At 39.1% G+C, this 22,902-nt stretch overlaps 1 protein-coding gene across 1 annotated transcript in view; it reads right to left on the bottom strand.

Moving 5' to 3' along the window:
* Window positions 1-22,902, bottom strand: part of FAM171A1 (family with sequence similarity 171 member A1) — an 86,039-nt gene that overhangs the window by 8,774 nt on the left and 54,363 nt on the right. The window contains exons 3-5 of the mRNA XM_063150650.1: window positions 21,115-21,207; window positions 15,996-16,154; window positions 11,133-11,309 (exon numbers count right to left, since the gene is read on the bottom strand). Of these exons, the coding sequence (XP_063006720.1) occupies window positions 11,133-11,309; window positions 15,996-16,154; window positions 21,115-21,207 (429 nt within the window). The remainder of the gene's footprint in view (window positions 1-11,132; window positions 11,310-15,995; window positions 16,155-21,114; window positions 21,208-22,902) is intronic.

Genomic DNA, 22,902 nt, shown 5'->3' with positions numbered 1-22,902 from the left:
TGCAGCCATCAAGAAGTTCTGAGAGGCTGCAGGCTCATCCCTGTGAGCAGAGCTCTGCTGCCGTCCTGCCAAACGAGCAGCAGCTCAGGTTGCTCATACTTGAGCAACAACAGGAATCCCTTATTTGTAATGGAAGCAAAGAAGAGTCTACTGCACAAGCCTCAGATAAGTTTCACACCTGTCTGCTGCTCACTTAGTTCACCTGCTCTTGGTAACCACTGGACATACACCAGGCAATGTGCTGGTCTGCATAAATTAAGGAAAAATGTAATTCCATCTCTCTGTTATGGATAGTTAAGATATTTCAAGTGCATAAAAGATATATCCAATATTGGTCATCTTTAAACAAAAGAGATGCAACTTTTGTTGACCATACCCTACAAATTGGTGTATTTAATAATAACTTTTAAATGGCACTGCCCCAAGTTCCTTCATCTGGGCAACACCAAGTGTGGGTTCCTGTGAACCATGAGAACCATCTCATTGTCAGCCCTTTTTTGATACTTTCATTGTCCAACACTTCAGTGCTAAATCTGCCTCGTAAAGTTTCACCATCTCTTACCAGTAGTCTCCTAACAAAACAGAGCATCCTCCCACATCATGGGATGAAGAAAGCAAAGAACTCCATCCTTTACAACAGCAGCAACAAAACAGGTTTGAGTGGAAACAGCTGAAAACACAAAGTTCTGTATTGTTTCTTTTGTGATCAAATAGCTGAAAGCCAACCTGGTGTTACTGGAGGGAACTGACATACCTCCAGTATTCTGCAAATGCATCAGCATTTCCAGGTCTCTCATATTTCATCCTTTATAGGTTCTAATTTCCTGGTTGCTTTTCAAGTATCACAAAACAAGCAGAGTTCTTGCAGCTCCTTACATGCAATGCCTTGCTGTAGTGACTAACGTTGGACCTTCTGTTGAGCAAAACCCACTTGCCTGGTCGTGACTGGCTGTGCTCCCACCCTTTCACACTGCCTTACGTGACCAAGAGTTCATTGTTGTGCAGCCTTGAGAACGAATTCCCTATCCTGCCTCAGAGTCCTCCTTGGAGTGGAAAACAAGATGTTTCCCTGTTCTAAAAATGAAGCTCATTACCCCCTATGTCCTCACACACTCACTGCTGTAAGCAAAGGGGGAGACTGGAGCAGTCAGTAAAGACCTTTGTCCATTTTCCAATCAATTCCTGTGCAGTAGCCTGCAAATGGAAGAAGAGCAAGCAGCATTCATTCTTTCTGTTGGCAGGATTACAACTGCAGAACTTAGCAGGAGGATTTAGAAGGGAAGAGAGGTCTTACCTCCCTGTATGCTGTGTTCTAAAAATTCAATTTGTTATTTTTCCAAATATCCTGCAACATGTACTTCCCCCCACCCAAGTCAGCAAAGTCAATGACTTTCACTGCTTATTAATATTTATACTTGATTTGTAATAATTGTTAAGTAAAAACAATAGAGGATTATTAAAAAAAAAACAAAAACAAACCAGTAAGAAGAGCTGGATGTAATGGAAGTGATAACTTTTGTTCAAGACTGGGTTGTTCCAAAGAAAACTCGTCCATGTCTCTTTGGAGCAGAAACAGCAAGCTCAGTACAGTTTGTAAGCACTGCATGATTTGGGCCAATTCACCATTAATTCTTAAAGACTTTCTGGTGCTTCATGGAAAACTTCTATATATAGATACATTCTTGCTTATAGATCAATTTTACATTTCTCTTCCTCTTTTTCCTCTCTTACTGCTCAGTGGAGCCAACACGCTGATCCAAGATTCAAGTCAGGGGAGCAGTCTTCTGGCTCAAGCCAACAGCAGGGGGAGAACCTGGACACTTAAAGCTTTTCTCACCAAAATTATATTGGCTCTTACTGACTTTTTGGAATAAATGATGTAATTTAACAAATTTATTCTTCACTCTTTCTTAAAAAGCTTTAGAAGCATCTACTCATTACTCTTTCATGTATGGAACTCAAAAGCAAGGTAAGAGAACACAGCAAAGAATATAAAGATCAGAGTACTTTAAAGATAAACAAATCAAAAAATGATCAGATAAAGAAAGCTGATATCCATCTGACTGCAAGAATATCAGAGAAGTTAAAGATTTCAGCAGAGCAGGAGAGATAAATTCTGCTAGAGAGAAGCATCATAATACTTTGCAGTAACTTTGATTGTGATGAACACACTCATTTATCTCAGGCAGCTTTTAGGACGTGCTAACGGAGGCCAGACGGGGCCTCCACTGAACAAATTTAACAAAAAATGGTTTGCACATTAAATCCCTATTTCAAGACACATTCAGCATTAAACAACACCTTTTTGTAATTTAATTTGGTTTAGTTCTGATTCAGACTGAAAAATGGCACGTTCAGCAAGGAGAGTGCCCAGGTGGCAGCAATTGCAGAGAAGCCATTGAAGAACAGCTATTCCAGACAATCCCCCTGCACAGGCAGGTCACTGCAGGTGTGGCTGGTTTGCCCAGAAAAGAGATTCCTGTTGTCTTCAAGGACATCAACTATTCCATGTGTCAGCTTGCTGGAACCAGGCAGCACGAATGGACACATGATGCCTCTGAGTAAGACATTGCATCCATATTTTAAAGGTAGGCTTTATTACTTTAAATTGATTTCTGTAGTGAAATCCAGGGAATTGTATGACCCCCTCTGGCTTCCACGTGTGACGGTGCACGCTGACAATCCCCTGCTGCTCCAGCTCAGCAAATGGCAAACTTCCCACTGGCCTTGGTGAGGCAGGAGTGCCCCACAGCACCCTCTGCCCTAGGGAGAGGTGCATGGGACTCTTGCTACAGCCACGGAGAAGGAGAACAACCTCCCCTCCTGTGATCTGCCTGCGAGGGGAGTTCTCTTGCTGCCACCCAGCACAGAACCTGGCTCTCTGGGGGGATGCATAATGCTGCTTGCTTCAGGTTGAACTTCCCAAGCTGACCATCTCAGAGCCTTCCAGATCACCACTGCTGCAGGGACTTCTGCTGACACTGACTGTACTTTCTTTCTATGACTGACCAAAATAGTTCTATTAAATGACTGTCAGATGGGTGTGCTGCAGCCAGCAGCCTCCCCCAAGGACAGTCATAAAGCCTAAATATTGCTTGTGTTTAAATATATGGTAGCTATGGTGATTTATTTCCATAAATTACTTTTACATGTGAGCTTTTGGTAGAAATTCTTCCATTGATCAAATACTGTTTGCTTTTCATTTTGTTTCTTTTAACTGGCAATACGATCATCCAATCCCACTCAAGCAGGAAACCAAAGCTGTGTGATTTACAACATGAATTATTTCCATCCAAGAGCTTTGACAAATAAGAGGATTTAATTAGTAAGAAACCAAATTAAACATAATCCCATATAATATGAGTTTATTTTTAGTCACAAGATGATCTTCCCTGGAAAAAAGCACTTGGGAAAGAAAAGAAAGGTACTTTTAACTGTACTGCTTAATAGCATAGATGTTTTAAATAAATATTCCTTAATGAGAAGTGCTTCTCTTTCAGCATGGATCACTTTTGTGCTGTCTACAATGTCTCGTAAGATTGCCCTGCTTAGGCAGAGATTCGTGGTTAAACAGAGATCTATGTGTCAAAAGGAATGAGGAAGGTAGTTACCAGACAGTGTAGGACAGCAAAGGATATTCAAAACATACTAAAAGTGCTTCTAGAACTAATTGATTTAGACACTGCAAATGGCAGTGTTATTATGAAGAGTAATCAAGGGCAAGTTGGTGAAAAGAACTTCCTAAAGCATGTTACGACATACATAAATTGTAGCTTTTCATTCTACCAGTTGAAAGCTGCTTATCAGATTTCTTCTTCCAACTGAAAATCACCTCTAATCTGCATCAGGAGGGGAAGTTTTACTTGAGAGGGATGGGATTTTTGGTTTTACTTTTGTTCATTTTCTAAAAAGCTAAAAGCCTGAAATGGAAGTTGAAAATTCCTTCCTGAATATTGGTGGTGCTTACTCTCCTCCTTACCTTCTCCCAATACACATGGGTTTAAAAATTCATAGTATTTAAGTTAATATTGCAATTTTGTTTTCAGGGTTGCTAGGCAACATCAAAAAATAAACGTCCCTGCTCTGAGAGCCCAATACTCTCATTATTCTTCCACTCTCACAGAATTTGTTACACAACCCTTCCAGGGCTAAATCCTGCTCCTGTTCTAGCAGCACCACCATTATTTTGTTAACTAAAAGGGAAATGCTTTTACCATTCTACCTTGAAGATTTTGGGAAGGAAATCAACGAATTCAATTTATTGTTTGTGCCTGAGAAGCTCTGTGGGTTTTTCCATCTCTTCTCATTTTTCCCCTCAAATCACCTGTCAAGTGTTTAACAAAAGAACACACCAGTTTTCATTATTTAATAATCTTAATTATATCTGGGCAGAAGGCAGGGCACATTGTACACAGAACTGCTCACATTGCTTTGGTCCCCTCAGAGTATTTCCTTCCAGAATGCCAGAACAGAAATTACTTATTAAAGAAATGACTTCCATCCATAATTACTGGTTAATAATTGTATTTCAAAAGGAAAAGCTTAGTTATGCCTGTTGGACCACCATCCCTAGTTACTGGTATGCATGAAAGATACTGCCTTTAGAATTTGCTTTACCACGTTATTAATCATATCCAGTCAGTTACTGACAAAATTATTAGAACATGTAATAAATAAATGCACATGCACAAAACACTGCATGCCTTTTCCTTCCTTCAGCCTCACATCACACTCACATTCAGTTTCTATTTTTCAAACTGAAGTGGAAGCAGAGGCACACTGAGATTTGATCTGACATTGCAAGGCTGCAGAGGGAGGGCTTCCCAGTTCCTCAGCCCCTCCAGCCCCATCCCAGCACTACCCACTCGTGCCTGGATTCCCACCAAGGGAATTAAGTTCTTCTTCAACTGAGGCAGTTGCATAAGCACAAAGGTGTTTTCTCCATTTCAGAAGCTTTGATGCCTGCCTCTTCCCACCTTTTCCTGCCATGGCTTCTATAGGTGGAGCTATAGGGCTGTCTACATGACACTACATTAGTAAAACCTGCTCCCAGAAGCCAGGGATCTGTTTCCAGTTTTATTTCCTTGCCTACATATTAGTAGATTATTTGCACAAAGATCACTGTACTTTGGCACCAATGTGATTCCTTCAATGTTCCCTGAAGCATCACCTTCCTGCCATCTGCTTTGCTATAAATGCAGCTCAAATGGTGTACAAGGTGGCAGAGGATTAAACAATCCATTAATGCCCTTTCATATATGTAATCCACAACATCCATTTTGAAAATACACACTAATAAATAAACTCAGCTGTCTCCTATGATTCTCTCCAGAGGAATCATGAGAGTGAGAACATACCTCAGTGAGCTACATTGTGAAGCATCAGAGGAAGAGCTTCTTTTCCTTTCAATGCTGAGCTCTGTCTGATACTCTGAAATGGTATCTGCAACTATTATGTCGACACTGTACATGGTAAAAAGCTGGGTTTGGTAGCTGCCATTTCTATGGCAACATACAAAATATGAAAATCTTTGAGAGCAGTTAATCAAGAACCTGTATTCTTTAGTGTATTCAGTCTTTAGGAATAATTTAAGCTTTCCAGTTGAGATTAAAAAGGAAGTCAAAATCAAATAGTCAAGGAATTTTTAAACTACAGAAATAGCTTAACCTTTAACTTCTGTGATTCTCACCTTTCCAAACTAATCTCCATATCACCACTGAATCTGGTCTAGAACCACGTGTTCTGGATCTGATTATACTAAGCTCAAACCTTTGGGGGTGAGAATGTGATTTCCTGAGCACATCCATTTCTCATGCACAGAAAACCCCTACAACTCATGGAGAAGTGTATGAAGTCCCAGGCCACGTGTGCAGCTGCATGCACTCCAAATGCAGACCATCTCGCCAAGGTCAGAGGCACAAACTCACACCCGGGGTCAGATCAAGTGACAGGCTGCAAATGTTTCTGTTAAATTAGTATTTTTTGTCAGTCAAACAGGGTTATGAATGTGGTGGCAGTCAGAAATTGATCAAATTCACAACAAAAAGAAATGTTTTCTTTTTAAACTAAAAGACAATATTTTCTTTGGGTGGATTATCGCTGCTACCACATGGAAAGCTTAAATCCAAGATTTTAATAAATCATCTTATTTGCAAACAATGCCCAGTGAACTGGACCAGTAGATGTACAGTAATCTGCTTACATTTTCTGCCTGACAGTAGCTGTCGCTCTCTCCCTATAAACACTATGAACAAAAAACAAGCATGAGTTCACCTCTATGAAATTGCAGTCAAGTTTAAGTAGGCACCAATACTGCTTACACGTAAGTATATCCTCATGACTTCTTTTGAGCACAGAAAACATTCTCTTGATTTTGCTGAGGAAAGAACATCTGAAAATTCTGGTTCTACAAAAATCAATACAAATTTTACCACTGACAGCAGAACGTTACCCAGAAAAAACAAGTACCAGACTTTTTAATGCATTTAGAAATCTATTATGGCATTAAATGCAGTCAGAAAGCAGCAACCAAGAAGAGGGGAGTACACAAAGCATTGTTTTTTATGAAGTTACAAAGAGTTCCCCAAGATACTTTTCTCCATATTCTGCCATCACTTTTCATGAACTCATGGCTGAAATTTCAGGCACTGGGGAAACATACTCCTCTGCAAAGAAACCAGTCATTGAAAGACAACAAGGTCATGTCCAAGATGTACAACAAGTGTTTGGGGAGAAGGAAGAACAGAGACGCTGTATTCTGAACTTCATTTACATGTAGCGCACCAGAAATAACATATTTTAAGGAGTATGAACAAAAGGACTAAGGATTAACCCTTCCACTACTGAGTCCAGAGTCCCTTGCCACACAACCGAAAACAGTGTTGAAAATATTTTCCTACTATTAGATGGGAATAATTAACTAGCAGCTGCATCATATTAACAAATTTCATTTTCATATTATGCACACTGGAATATTTGGTAGAATTTTGAAGTCCTTCATACATCTCCAGATGTGGATCTAGAGGTCTAGGTGCAACATAATGCTATCATTCCACATGGAATGAAACAGAGGACTTAAAATGGAGAATGCTGGACTTAACAGTTTTGCTCCCTGAATCCAATGAAAACCAGACACCTTAACATAAAACATAAACCATTTAAATGGGGGCTGAGGAGAATACAGGTGAGCAAGTGCTGTGTTATTCAGTCCAGCTGGTGGGAGCTGGAGATGACACAGGAGGCAGAAAGTTTCATTTCTACTGGGATCTGTGGTATTTCTGACTTAAGAGGACAAGGCTAGAGAGAAGTTTTGAACACAAATTTCGTATCCAAAAATAGAGAGATTAATTATACTGCTGTAAATCCTACTGACATCAAGGCATATATACACAGAAGAAGTCATGATCCCAACCATCTGTTTATGGATAAAGACAAAATTATTTTTTCAGCCCCCTCAGATTTTGAGAAATCCAACACAGCACTTGTTAGGGGGAAAAAACTCCAAACCCCAGAAAACCCCACTGAGCACTCTTGATTACAGAAATGAGAATCCCTGTCTCTACGTCCAAAGCTTTTAAGTCCATACCATGAAATAAAACCACTGTCCCACGGTAGTGTGAAACACAAGATGTGGGCAGGTCCACAGCATGGAGGGATTAAGTTGCATTTCAGCATGTAATGTCTCTGTAACATCAATGCATCTGTGTTTATTACTGCCAACACTCAGAAATGCTGCAGGAAATGGTGGTGGACCAACACAAGAGCAAGGTTACGTGTATTTGCTTACCCTCAAACACCTCCAGGGCATTGACAGCTGATCTTCATTTTATTAACTATTCAAAATGGTATTATTGCTTTAATTTGCTTGCTGTGCACACAAGGCAGTAGGTTTATTTCATAATGAAAAATCTCATTTGGAACAGTATGAAATAGATGCAGCAGATTGCCTTGTTTTGATGTCAGCCTGTGTTTTCTGGCTGCTTGTTTCATCAGTGTCAGTGGAGCCACTCTCTGCCTTAAGCAGACTATGCTGCTTCTCCTGCTTCTCTCCCAAGGATAGAAAGCATGGTCATGAAAATACAGATTGTTTATGGTAAACATCCTAAAAAGCCATTAGTTATTTTTGGCTGCCATAAGATGCAAATATGCCTCATTTTTGTGGAAACTACAAAAATCTCTGCACTTCCAGTCAGATGCCTCTGGGTTCATATTAGTTCATCATGAGTTAGGCAAAACATATGAGATACTAAGAATTAAAATATCTCTGTAGTATTTCTGTCACTTCTCCACATCCTCTAAAAGTAAGAAGTACTTCTGCTTTTTAGAGCAGAAATTGTATTCCATGTAGTAATGATGACAACCACATGGACCTAAACAAAAGCAATGGCTTGCATGAACAAGTGTCCCCTGTACTGCTAACCCACAACAGAGAAGTGCTGTAAGTGCCTGGTGAGAGTCACAGTTTTCTGTCTGGGGCATTTACATTTTCAGATAAAAGCATGAAAATTTAAGCCACTGGAAATCTATTAAGGAGAGACCAAAACATAACCAGCACTGAGAAAAACAGCCATGAAATGAAAGACAAAATCAGAAAAATAAAGCTAGAGGTCCTGTCCTGACAAGGCACAGATCTGGCAGTGCAGATGGGTTACAACAATCCTTATCTGCCAGCTAAGGATTTCTCCAGTATGGAGCCATCCCAGTCATTATCCATCCATCTCCCTTCACAGACCAAGCACAACAGGGATGTGGAATGACAGGATACCACCATGTTCATGCTACATATGGCTAGTTTGACAGAGCTTAGGGTGTTGAAGTAGCTTGCACAAGACAGTGTGGCTGCTCTACTTATTAAATTAAGCTACTCTAAATTGGTTGGGATGTGGCCAAAATTCTAATAGAACTGGCATGCTGCAGTCAGGGCTTAAAATGCATCTTTGTTCAACATCTTTGGCTGCACAGAAAGATGCTTACTTCAGCTGAAGTGTGAACTGGAGCCTGAGCGTATCCTCCTCAATACCTTGCTCTCCACAGCTTTGTGAAGCTAAGTGGCCTGACAAAGATGTATTTTGTTTAGCAGTCCTCATGCCTTCTCCTCCCAATAACACAAGTGCTCCTGTAGTTTGTCATGAATCAAGCAAGGCTGGACTTGCCTCAAGATTGGGAGCCTCAAGCCTGCAACACTAATTAACTACTTATATTGCTTTATACTAATATATATGCTGCACACAATAGGGTAACTAACTCTTTATATGCAAAATTAAAAACCATATTCCATACTGAGAGAGAGCTTCTGTGGCCTCCCTGCAGGGACATGGGAATTTGGCCACAAATGAGAAAGCTACATAATCAAAATCAGAACCATTTACCTTCAATGAGTAACTAGCAATGAGGCAGGCTGCAGCTCTAGCACAGCTGACAGGAAGGACTGGGGAAGGACTGCTTCTTATGGGGAAAGTAAACTTAATCTTCTCTGCTTTGTTTTTTTTTAACAAGGGAAAACAAAACAGTTTCCATAAGAATTATTCAATTTCAGGAAAAATGTAGTGAAATTTATTGCCAGGTCAGCACAAGAGAAGTGTAATTTCCACAGTTAAGGGAAAAGCCAAATCCATTCATTGCACTCTTTTTCTGCTATTCTACTTTATATCATATTCAAATTTACTCTTCACTAAAACATACTGATTTACCCTCTAATACAGGCAACTTCTGACAGAAGATTCATAGGCATGCTGTTTGAAAATACATCCTCTTTTTTCAACAAAGAGAGGAAGGTAACAGACAAAACCATTATTTCTCCCTTCACCTCTCTCTTCCTCCCTTCCTCCAACATGCTGCTTTCATGCCTGTTCTAGATGTGATCATCAGCTGGCTCAAAACATTTGCCTGCAGGACAAACCCCCCGATTGTCCATACAGACCCATATTTTTGGCTCCTTTTTGTCTCAGCATCTACCTTTCTCACCTTCCATTCTCCTTTTTCCTAATAACCATCTGGTACATTCTTCAGAAGGCACAGTACAGTAACTGAAGGGGGATCACCAAGACAAGACTTAGGCACTCCTTTGCCCTTTAAAATCTGAAGCTGTAAAGAAGGCCAGTACAGTGTACCAGCTAGCAACAAAATAAAGAAAATAAATTTTAAAAAGAGCCTAAAACATGTATTTCTGGGAAAACCCTTGTTCACAATGGCAAACACTATTTTGTAATACAAAAGTTTGAGTGCATTGTACAAATTTTATTAATTAGTCATTCTGTCCTTTCAAAATATTTCATTAGTTTTTCTTTTTAAAAATTAATTTAAATAATTTACATGTATTTTCCTGACAGTATTAGAAAATCTCAGTGATTTAAAAAGAAGTCAGTACTATATTTCCTATCTGGCAGGCAGGAAACAGAGCCTGAGCCAAGAGGAGGACCCAAGGTCAGACAGCTGGCTGCTGGCAAAGATAAGGCAAGTTTCCATTTCTACACACTTCCAATTCAATGCTGTAGTGAATATGTCTCTCTTCTCAGTCTATGGGAGAAATGCAGTTCTCTCAAGTTTTTAAATAAAATATTTATTAATTGAAAAATGGTACATTTACAAAAACTTTTGGTTAAAATTGGAACACAATGCTAAGTATATTTGCATATATACCATATATTACTTGATCAGTAAAACTCAATTGTTATTGTAAATCAAAGGCAACTCGGACAAAGGGGGGAGAGAAAGATGCATCTGACTCCACCATCAGATGGCTAAAGAATTACTTTATTATACCATACTATGCACATTGTATCTAAACTGAATCTGCCCTGCACTCACTCTTGCTCACAACTGCTCACACCCCACTCATCTCTGATTCTCTCCTGACCGTCCTGTGACAGTCTGACACACACACACACACACACTTCTTGGCTCTGACAGGCCAAGGGAACAAAACATCCTCACTTTGGGTAAACAATCTCCATATTGCATTCTACTTTAGCACAACACAGGCACAGCAAGCAAGATAAGAATTGTGTTTCCCTTTTTCTCTGCTTGTCTCACAGCTTCTCTCTGTTCAGAGGGCATGTGAATACCACAAATTGTTTTTTCTTTTAGACAGAAAACTAAAGCCATCTAGGGAGCCACAATGAGACGCTACCTACCAAATTTTTGGTCAAACCTCCATGCTGGAACGTGTGCATTGTGTTTCAGGTTGCTGTTTGCTGGCAGAGGCACTGTTACGTAGATGGGGCCGTTGACGGGGACGGGGCTGCCATCGCTGCTCAGGAGGTGGACGCTGACGGCAGTGACAGGGGTGAGGTCATACCTGGTGCTGTTTCCTGACAAAAGAGTGAATGAACACTGTCACTACAGCAGGCACAGCACACAAGGGACACCCGTGTGCTTAATTCTCAAGGGATGGGAGCAGCAATTTCCTCCCTGCCTTGCAAAAGGACTTTAAACCAACCAACCAACCAACCAACCAACCAACCAACCAGCCAACCAACAACCCTCCCCCTGCCGAAAAGACCAAACCCAAGGCACAAAATTGAAGAAAAATGTATATGGTCTATTTTTCACCTAATTTTGGAAAAACATGAAGACAAAAAAACTACAGTATAAAAATCTCCTGCATGTATTTTTTCATGTTAATTCGTCTTAAATAAATCTGTATGAGCAACACAGTTTCATGGCAAAAAAAAAAAAAAAATACAAGTCTTTATTGTGACCTCAAATGCCCATATTGTTAACTAACAAACACCAAAATAACCAGTGGCACCTCACAAATGATCAGTCACATGTTTAAGAATGCCAAGTTGCATTTCCTTTGGCCTTTCACTGAAAAGAACCATGCTGAATGGATTATTAGCATGTAGTCTTTATGTTTAAACTGAATGCCAATGAACGTTATTTCATGACAACATACTTCTTTTTTAGAAACTTTATAACATTATAAATAGCATTATAATCCTTCAATGATTTAATCAAATGAATCAATGACAGGGATAAATATCACAGATATATATACACAGGTGAAAAAAATCCTCTTGAATTTTAAAACCGAGATCTGGAGCTCAAAGCAATAGCAAGAGTAGCTCAAATTGGAAGAGATGGAGCTTCCAGTTTTGCAAGGGGCTAAGCCTGGTGCCTTAGGCTGCACACTGCTGTGAGGGCATATTCACACCCATCACATGGCCTTTGGGTCTCCTCAGGTATCCTGCCAACAGGTTTCAATAGGAATGAGTATATTTGAGGGAATGGTGGGAAAGCATTGAGACCTTTATCATTTCTCATAACTCTGGTTAAATCTTGAGGAATGGCCTTTATTAAATTTGATGTCTCTGAGTAACAGCTCACCAAATAAAGACATCACCTGGAAATGGGTTGGGAAGTGATAAAGGGAAGGGGAAAAAAGGTGACAAAACTTTGTTGAATTTTAAATTCCTTGGATTTTGCAAGACTGCCAAACTGAAGAAATGGAAAATAACCAGAAGTAATGTTGCATGTGGTTCATTTATGAAAGCATCTAGTCTGATGCAGATTTGCCCAGATTTCCAGGTGGGTGTCAAGGGACACACACGCTGCCTTCACTGTGAACAGAGGGGCAGATGCTGACCTCACAGAGGGATTAAAGTATTGAGAAAGCAGATACTCTGAAGGTGGCCATGTAGGAGAGACACAGAGCTAGCAGATTAAAAACAGACAAGCTTTGAAAATTCAGCTAGGATGCATACCCATGCATCTGTAAATACAGACTCCAATGATAAACAGTAATGTTCCCTTAACACTTTAGAATACAAAACAGCAAGACAGAGGAAGGAATTGGTGAGGGAAAAGTTGTTTCTTTACTTCTGATCATTCACTACACTGCCTCTGCCATGCACCTATAACTTCTGTCAGATTGATGCCTTACCCCAGGACTTAGGCCCCTAATGTTCTCAGGCTGGTATTAGAGAAATTCCCCTTGCCAAGTACTGTGTCCAGATGATACTCTTGTGTATACAAATTCCAAATGAAAAATTTTATAACTTCAGATTTTAGATTCATATAAAGGATTAAATAATGTTTTATAGTTTGCATCTTTTTATATATTGAAAGTTTTGAATTTTTTTTATTACTGTCTTGATATAGCATATATCTGTAAAAATTACTTTTCGGTCCCAGAAAAAGCATTCAGATGGTGAAACACAGTTTTTAATTAAGATGCATTAATACTTTGCTGAGCACTGGACTGAACAATTTATATTAGAAGAGGAAAAAATTTCTGAAATTCACTGACCTCTAGCAAGAAGAAATAATTTTCCAGTTTGCCACCTTGTACAGTATGTTAATGCTTATTAAAAAGATAAAGTGTTTCTCTTTTTTGTTGTGCAGGCAAATTAAAATCAATGCCTATAAAACTCTTGCATGCTATAAAACTGATAAGCACACACACAGATTAAATGGGAATGGACTTCGATAAATGTCAGCTTTCATTTATTTCTTGTCATTTTTGACATCTGGTGACCTGTAAAGAGCTTTAAAAAGAATCAGATATAATTCACTGTCAGTTCAGACATGACTCTTTATAAAGAAACAAGCAGCCACAAAAAGCAAGAGGAGTAATGGTTATCAGCCAGCTTGGTCCATTGAGGCAGATGATGGAAAGTTTTGTTTAGTTGGGTTAACCCAATCACCTGCTTTTTAACTGGTGATTAATATGAACAATAACCTAACCTATTCAGGCTTGTCACTACTTGCAGTGAAATTCTTCCAATTTTTATGTTTACAACATGCTGATTCATGCAATGAATTTTCACTGCTCTGTATTACTAATTCAACACCCAGTTGGGATTTTATGAAAAATGCTGAACTCATAGAGAAAAGGTTTTAGCTAAAACTACTATAAAAGCCACTCTGGACAAATACTGAGGGACCTAAATGGAAAGACCTCACCAAAATGCTACAGACATGTAAATAAACTGTGGAAAAACAGATAAGTAATTGTGGGGAAAGAGAAGAGGGAGAGAGCGAAGAGACAGTATCTGCAGAATTCCAAAATTTCCCATGCAAATCAATGCTAAGTTTTTTTAGAATTCTAAAATTTGTAAATATTCTTTTTCTCTTGATAACAAAAATATTAAAAAATCTCCAGCAGGTGTTGACCTCATTTTTTATGCTTTCAAAAGTTTTCCAGGCCAAGTCTTCACTAAGTCACTTGCAGATGTAGAAAGGGATGTCAATTCAATTTCAGGATTTTAAAGTCTCATGTTTCCACATCAGGAGAGGCTTCTACTAGTGACAGAGGACATTTCATTTCTACTATACTGCATAATAAAATCCATTGTATTTGCAGTCTGTTTTACACCACGTTGAATACCACGGTATTCAGAAAACAAGGCTCTTCTCAGTCTCTTAATCATTTCTTTGCCAGACATTTTGGTCTTTTACATCACAGTTTTACCTGAAAACTAAAAATCAAATCCAGGGTCCCTGTGCTCAAGCAGAAAAGTTTATGTTTATGCAAGAATACAGAAGACTAAAACCTAAGGCTGCATTAATCTGCTTTATAGGGGGCTAGGAGGTAAAACAGGAGAAAGACAATACCCTGCTTGTGCAGTTCCCATGAGATGGGATCATCTGAAGCCTTGGCAAGACCTGTGATCACTAAATAAATGCAAGAATGGGAAGTTGGGTTGCTGAGTACTTAGGAAAGAGGAATCTCACACACATTGCCAGCAGTTTGTTCAGTTGGTTCACAGATAAAAAGAAAGGAGATGAGGAAGTAGACAAATGAGGGAGATCAAATGCATTCCTTAATTTTAAAAAAGATAAAGAGGTTTTGGTCATGTCTGAGTATGAAAAGTCAGATAAAACTGAAGGTTGAAGATGAGAATAGGAAAATGACAGGGAGGTAGAATGAGATAGGATAAGATGTACTCACTGGAGCAGACAGAAGGATTGGAGTAAGGTTGCAGACATTTCTTGTTGTAATAGAAAAGGAGATGTGCAGATTTGTACAAAGGGAGGAGGGGGGAAGCCAGCAAGCTACCGTTTACACACATGACCTAGCATTCAAAGTCACTTAGATCAACACATCACAAGTAAATGCATCCTGAGAAACAGCAGGGAGAGACCTCAAGGGGATATTCAGGCTGCTTCAAAGCAGGCTCAGCTATGACTCTGCCATCCTCACAGGTGACTGTCTAACTCTGTCCAGCACCTCAAACAAGTAATTCTACAGCTTAAACTATCCTCACCATAGCAAAGTTCTCCTAATCACTAGTCTGAATCTCTCTTGCTACCCTGCATGGCCACTGATATCTTTCTAACCCATTACAGGCACAGAAAATAAATTACTCTCCTTTTCACACCAGCCTTTTAAGAATTTGAAGGCTCCTGTTTTTTTCTGCTATTCTTTTCTTTCCTATGAAACGCAAATTATTTCACTGAAGACTGAATGAAAATTGGAAAAAACTAGCAGGCAGTTGCAGTCATAAAAATGTATTACAACTTTGAATTTAACAGTGATTGTGTTTCTGCTATGAATATTCATTGTCTTCTCTTTGGTGCTAGACGAATTTCCACATTTTGGCTATATTCAAAAGTATCCACAAAGTCATTGAAACAACACAGTATTAAATTCTTGATATGTAGGCATTTTATTTATTTTTAGAAAAAAAAGATTAAGAATTTTATTGCATCTTCAGGTTAAATTCTCTCTTGTTCCTTCACATTAATTTCCTTCTTTTATGTGCACATGCAGTGAATTTGGACACTCAGCTCTGAACTAAAAGTGTGACCAACTTCTCTGATCTCCCAAGGCCAAGGAGTTTTCATCTTTGCTATTCAGTGGCCCCATTTAAGGGGTAGGAGACCTTGCCCTCTTGCTCATTAGAACAGCATAGTGGTAGGGCAGTTAAAAATGTCATGTCACCCAAACTTGAAAGAATGTTTGCTGGAATGGGGAATGGAAAAAAATATAGGCTCAAAAGTCAAGCCCTGGACCAATATGAAATCAGAGCAAAAGCAAAGTAGTGAGTTACCTGTTCCATTTCCATCTAATCCCTGCAAATAAGGGAAACTGTCCACTTCCCAGGGTGAACTGGCTGCAGTCAGATATGCTGTCAAATCACTGTAGCTAGTGTTCTCTGGCAATTTCACAGATCTTCTCTGAAAGTGAACTTGTGGCTGAGTCCGGGCACCTAAAAATATTAAAAATTACTTTATATCCAAGGTGGGCAGAATGTTTAGGTGTTCATATTCATGGAAGCAATGTTACATTTTTTTCATTATAAATTTCAGTAGCTTGAGAAGGACAGAGACATCAGAAGGCTATTATGGAAAATGGAAAAACAGTACTTTCACATTTATTTTGCAGTTGCCACTGTTTCTCCACAGGTATTCCAGAGCAAAATTTGGAGGCACCTACTGTCAGAAGCTTTTCTGGCAATGTTGTTCCACCTCCACTCCCATTGCATGCCTCTTTTAATTAGTATAACTGAAATTAAAAGTAAGTTCAGAGGTAGGGTATGCAAAAGCTTAGGAAAGCATCCAGCTCACCATATTTGTTCAAATTTTCTTTTCCCCGAAATAGCAAGATAAAAGTAGTTCATACTTTTCAAAATTATTTTCTAAGAGACAGTTCTACCTGTAGTCTCAGTTAAGTTATGTAACTTCTGTAAAGCTTTGGCCATGAAAACTAACTCTAGAACTGAGACTGGTCAATACTGAAATCACTGAATGAAAAGATTCACTTGACAAACCTTGGGTGAAAAGATTTTCCATATTTTCCCATATGCAAAGAACACATCTAAATAGAACCAGATTACTTGGCATGTAAGATTTCTCTCTTTTTCTCTGCTTTGTACAGTGTTAGCATTTCTTTCAAGCTCCCTAGGTGTTAATTGAAGGGTCTTTGCTGCAACGTGATTTAAGACTGTTTCATGTCCTATGGCATTTCATGTCTCATTTAAATCCCAGCTTATAAAGTCAATAGTCTTTTTCAAAGGATACTCACCATTAATACTGTTTAGCAACACACAGCAAGACTCCATCTGCAAGTTTGTGTGCACAACATGCAAATTAATTTTTAAATCAAAAGCTATTGTATTCTCCAGAGCTCATTTTGAATACACACAGAACACTTCCCACACAGCACAAAATCAAGAGGCAAGCAGTTTTCTTCGTAATTCACATTGGACTATGTGATTCAAAGATGTCAACTCAAAACAATTTTGCATCTTTTCCCCCATTAGTCTCTGGCAGCACTTTTAGGCTGCATGTAGCTTCACTGTGAGAAAGAATAACGAGCTTGATTCCTCCTAAGCTTTGTAACTGCCAGTGTCATTAACCTAGAGACTGGAATCTTTCTTGCATAATTTTCCAGCAAGAGCTCTAGCTGTGAGAAGACAAAACTCAACAGAACAAAATGTTGTTTTGGCTAAGAAAAATGCCTGTGTACAGGAGTAAGCACCTCCAAAGAGCTGATTGTTTTTTATTGTCATTTCTTTGGTAATTCTGCAAGAAAAAGCTATTAAATTGCTTTTATTTTTTAATTTCTGGAGCCTTTTAGTATTTACAGCAGGCTCTCAAGACTGGCAGTAACCTTAAATGTTTAAAATAGTCATTAAACACCTGTGTGGGAAAATGGGAAAAAATCTTCCTTATCTGATTTCTAAGCCTTAATAGTAAACTATATAAAAGATTAATGAATTGACTGCAACAAACTCAGGCAGGATTTATCTCCTGTGTGCTGTGCAAGTAGCAGTTGCTGTGCCTCAGGGACTGATGTGCTCAGGCACTTTGGAACCCTCTGACTGCACAGCTGAGTGGGCTCCTGCAGCCCATGGATATACATATCCACAGTAAAAACACAGGGAAAAATACCCACAACAAAGAAACTGGCCTTAGGATTATCACCACTAGTTCAATGTAAAATCTCTATCCAAGTTGCCAAGAACTGGTGTTTTCTTTCCAAAGATACAAACTAAGCAAAAATTAGAAAGCAAGTAACTATTGTTGAGTCTGCAATACAGTAGTTTATGGGTTTTCTATTTAAAAAAAACGATAGATTTTAGCACTGAGAGAGCCATGAGCTGCCAAATTTTAACTTGATAAGGAGGACTCAGAAAGCCAACCTCAGTTCCTTCAGTCCTACAAGCAGTACAAAGCGTTCTTATGGCTGAGCCCAAAACCTGGCAGAAAACCTGCACAATAATGAACTCAGCTATAAGTTTGAGGGTGAAGAAACAGCCTCCTCTGCGACAGTGCATACCCAGACATTTAATAAATCAGTGTAGAGTAGTTAATTCACACCCAAGAAAAACTAATTCTTCCATATTGATGTTCACCAAAAACCTGCCAGTCACCCTGACTCTCCCCTCAATTCCTCAGTTGGGTCTCCCACATCTGGCAAGAGACTCCAAAGGGGCAGCAGACTGAGAGCTTCCAGAGAAAGGCTTGTGAGGGAAGCAGCTACCAAGGCTTTCTTTCACCTTCTGTCACCACCTTGCTGGAAGATAATTCAATGCTCTCCTTTAACAGAGGCCATAGTGGATTTTGGGGTATATGTCTGGGTACAGATTTATTAAGGGAACTGGAAGTGGTAGAAACTTGTGCTGACCAGACTCTTAAGAGAATTTTTCAACAAGTCATCATTTATCACTGGGAGTGGGTTATTAGTATTATTGTTTCTATTACTGAAGATACCTACTTTTTACTTATAAAATCCAGTTTTTACTTACAAAACCCAAACACATTCGAGTGTAAAATGTGCATGTGAGCTCTTCCCACATGATGTGTGCTGTGAGGTAAAGACTGTTGGGCACTGATCTTACCTTCTTCAAACAGCCTCTCATCAACACATCGGCCAGATTTAAATGCTGTCACCTCCAGTTTTCCAGTACACTCCTGAGCAAGTAACCTCAAGGAGTCCCTGTGAGGCACCTCTTGTCACCCTGCATATGTGACATGTGGCACCACACCAGCACATGAGGTTTAATCCATGTGCAGTAACATCTGAAGTGGCAGCAGTTCATGCTCTGATTGCTCATGGGTCAGAGACAGACAGAGTCCCCATACAGCTCCCATTCAGTACACACTGAAATCCTGCCATCACTGTGCTGGCATTAAATAACTGCAGTGACCCAGGGGCTGGCAAGCCCCATCCCTCACAGTTACTGACAGTGGATTGTAATGCCATCCTGAAAATGAAGCTGCCTGCATCAACTCAGACAAACTTCTCAACTGCATAATACATCACTTGCTTGATTAATTATTCAAATGCAATTGGTAACTTAGTGTACCAAGACAGGCCTTTCTTTCCCTTTGACTGGTGCTTCAAACACCAGTGTTCCCACTCTGTTCCTGGTTTAATGAGTTCTGGTTTGCTCTCATTTTTGCACTAAGGTAACTCCTGATCAGCTCTTTTGAAACAGTGTGAGGTTACTGGGAAGTAAATTAGAGAAATAACAGAGAAAAACTAGGTCACAAGGATTTTGGATGGAGACTAGAGAGGCTCCATTCAAATACTGGAACAATGTCTAGGCTGTCTTTCTTTTAGGCTTCATCACAAGAGAAGTCCCAAGAAAAGAAATGAGGACTGGACCCATAAAATAGATTTTACTGGGCAAGACTGCAAGTTCAAATCCTAAGCATACTCCAGGTACCCCTTTCTTCCTTTATGCTTTTTTTTCTGCTATCCCAGAAGAAGAAGTTAAATTATTCTAATTCACATATATTGTTAACACATTGGACCAATTCACTGAAGGAAAAGAAGATTATGTTGAAAATATGTATGAGTCTCACTCAGCTGTTAAATGTCCCTCTAGTCCTTTAGCATCCCCTGTTTTTTTGAAGGAAGCTGTGAACATGAAAATACTTTTCTTTTTCAGTTAATTGCATAATATTAGCACATTTGCATAAGAATAAGAGTATTTAATACAGCATGACAATGGAATACTGTTGGTAAACAATGTTTCATGTCTTGCCTAATGGAATCCCCTGTGTTTTACACAGTTCACCATCCATCTAATTCACCCCATTAGACAATGTCCAGCTCTCAAACTGCAGAATATATATACAGCAGCTCTCTCCAGCTCCCTCTGAGCATTCAATCAGCTACCTAATTTGTTTAATGCATTTTCAGCTCCAGCCCTATCTAGTGCTATCACTAATGAAAAGCCTATTGTGCCGGATGGCTTCTAACTAAAAAATATGTCAGGAAGGCATAATTGTATTACATTCTCTCAGATAAAACAAGGTTATCTTGGAATACTATTGAGGGCACTATTTCCTTGTTTATGAACTATACAGTAGAGTTTAAAATGATGGCAAGCATAAGACTTATTGTGAATAAGACACCATTTATGCACAATAAGAGTGCCCAGAGAAAGGATATGCCCATGTTCTGCCTCAAAGCATCTTTAAAATCCCCTGTTCTTTTATTAACAGACTTACCTCAGCCAGCACATAAGTTGGACTAATTTATGTCAGACCCTAAGTCAAATGAACATTTTATTCTTCACTGTGCAGTTCAGAAAACACTGTTCCTCTAACTGATACTGCAGTTACTTTAAATCTGTGTTTGGCCTTACATAAAGGTTATTTAAACTGTATTTTTTTAATACAGTGGGTTTTAATGTGTAGGACTTGGGTTTGCAGGCAGCCTGACAAGGAGTTCACAGGAAAAGCAAGTTTATACAGGGTATACAACAATGCAGATACAAGAAATTTTCAGTTTTTCTATGCCCTAAACATCTAAGTCATTCACACTATGGAGCAAGAACAAAAATAAAGCCAGAGAAAATCTCAGACATTAAGAACACCAGAAAATGTCTCCTTCAAGGATGGTTAAATGAGGCTAGATGAAAAAACATCCAACAGATAGTGTAAGAAATTTAATCTCTAGCTCTCAAATGGCACAATAAAGTCCAAACTCATTTATTACCATGTAACTTGAATTCCCTAGTCACAGCAGTCAGGGGTGAATTCAGCTATTAATTTGGTAAAACAATCCCACAGAGAAGCATTCCTCAGGGAACTCAGAACTCCCCACAGAATACGAGTCTCACTCACAGGACAGAGTTCAGAAAGCACTGGGCTGTCAGACTTTTTCTTTAGTGTCCCTCAAATTTCAATCCTGACTTCCCAAAGCCAGCATACCTTGAAATCCTGAGACTATCTGGACTACATCATCATAGACCATCAGAGTAGCTGAGCGTTCAGGAAGAAGGCCAAGGCTCAGTGAGGAGAACACTGTGGGAGAGAAGTGGTTTAAGTGGCACATATTTAAATTCTTATAACATAATCCAATAACAACAGCGCTTACTTTCTTCACGTTTTTGCAAAAGCAGGCCACCCAAACTATTAAAAAATCATACTGTATACATGACAGAAACCACATGCATTTTCTGAACCAAACAGTTAAATTGCCAGAGTAACTACTGAACTAAACAAAATGTTCTATGCTTTGACTCCTGCACGTCACACATGGTAGCTCAAAGCACTGGACAGTGCAGTGTAAAGCAGGGTTTCATGCCTTACATGAAGCAATTCCCAGCTCCACAGAAAGACAAGAAATACATAAAGAGAACTGAAATGCTAACTCAGTCTGGCTGAGTTATTTTTTCTGTGCAACAGCTATACTTCTTACCTCAGGAATATTTTAATGAAATTTAAGTTTAAAGTACTTTGAGATGCTTACGTAAGTTATACAGAAAGGCAAAGTATGATGATTAAGTCAGAACAATTTGCTTTAAAATGCAGCATGTACTGAGTCACCACCTACACCAGGGAAGTGCTATTTATAGCAGAACTACTGTCATCCTACCAGTGGTGTGAAAGGGGACAGATAAATGGTATTTGCTGCAAGAAGTCTACCTGCAAGGACCTCCCTTCCCACTGGGTACTGACACTCCTTGCAGGGGGCTGTGTCCGTATGCACACACATCTTTGCAGGGTGAAAAACACGATATAATTTCATGCCAAGTTCTTCAGTCCCAGAAGACCCAAAATATGGGAGGAATTAGCCACAGAGCCCACCTGCCTCCTGCAGCTATGAAAACAGTAAGGAGCACGACTGCCTGCAGTCCGCATGTGGCTTTCAAAGATGGAAGAAGAGAAGACTAATGCAGACTGGTTATTTTTGGCAATAACTTGTTACTATTAATAACTAGTAATAACTGGGCAGCATCCCATACCTGGAGAGTACTCATCCTAGTCTGAAGTAAATGCAAGCTGAGGAAAAGCATTCTCAGAAATAGTCAACAGAAGAACAACACAAACTCTTCTGATTTTCTGGAATTTTATGAATTTCCTCTTAATTAATACACATTAATTAATACAAGAGACCATACAGATGTTAGCTACCAATAGGAAGACTACACTATTTCTGCTTTAAGAAATATATTCTTTTAAAGATCAGAAATGTTAGTGTTTGGGAGAAGTAAAAGAGAAAGGAGAAAAAACAAGAAACACCATGAAAATAACTTCCATCTAAAAAATGGTCTTAATGATATAAATAAACATTAAAAAAAAATTACATATAATGTTATTGCAAGTACAGCCAGGCATTTTCTTTCCAATGCCCAAATGTAAAACAGATCTACACATTAGGCAATATAAGTAAGAAAGCCTAGTGCAAGTAGCACTAAGGCCACACAATTACAAAATTTGTCTTTACTCCAATAACTTAATTTGTATGAAGAAAGCTAATATAATTTAGACACCCTGGGGAGCTCAATACAATCAACCATGCCAACATCTTCTTCCATATGTGCCAGACTATAACGAATATATAACCTCTAAACTTCCCTTGGGCTTTTCTGCACAATCCTTTCTCAGCATGACAATGACAGAAAGACACAGCTTTTAAGGCCACAAGGATGACAGTGATGATCCAGCCTTATTCCTGTATAACTACAGCCTTCCCTGAATTATTGCTGCAGATTC

The sequence above is a fragment of the Melospiza melodia genome, chromosome 1, assembly GCF_035770615.1.
Source record: "Melospiza melodia melodia isolate bMelMel2 chromosome 1, bMelMel2.pri, whole genome shotgun sequence".
In the NCBI taxonomy this organism is placed as follows: Eukaryota; Metazoa; Chordata; class Aves; order Passeriformes; family Passerellidae; genus Melospiza; species Melospiza melodia.
Note: the sequence above shows the minus strand (reverse complement) of the source record. Positions and strands in the feature narration are given on the sequence as shown.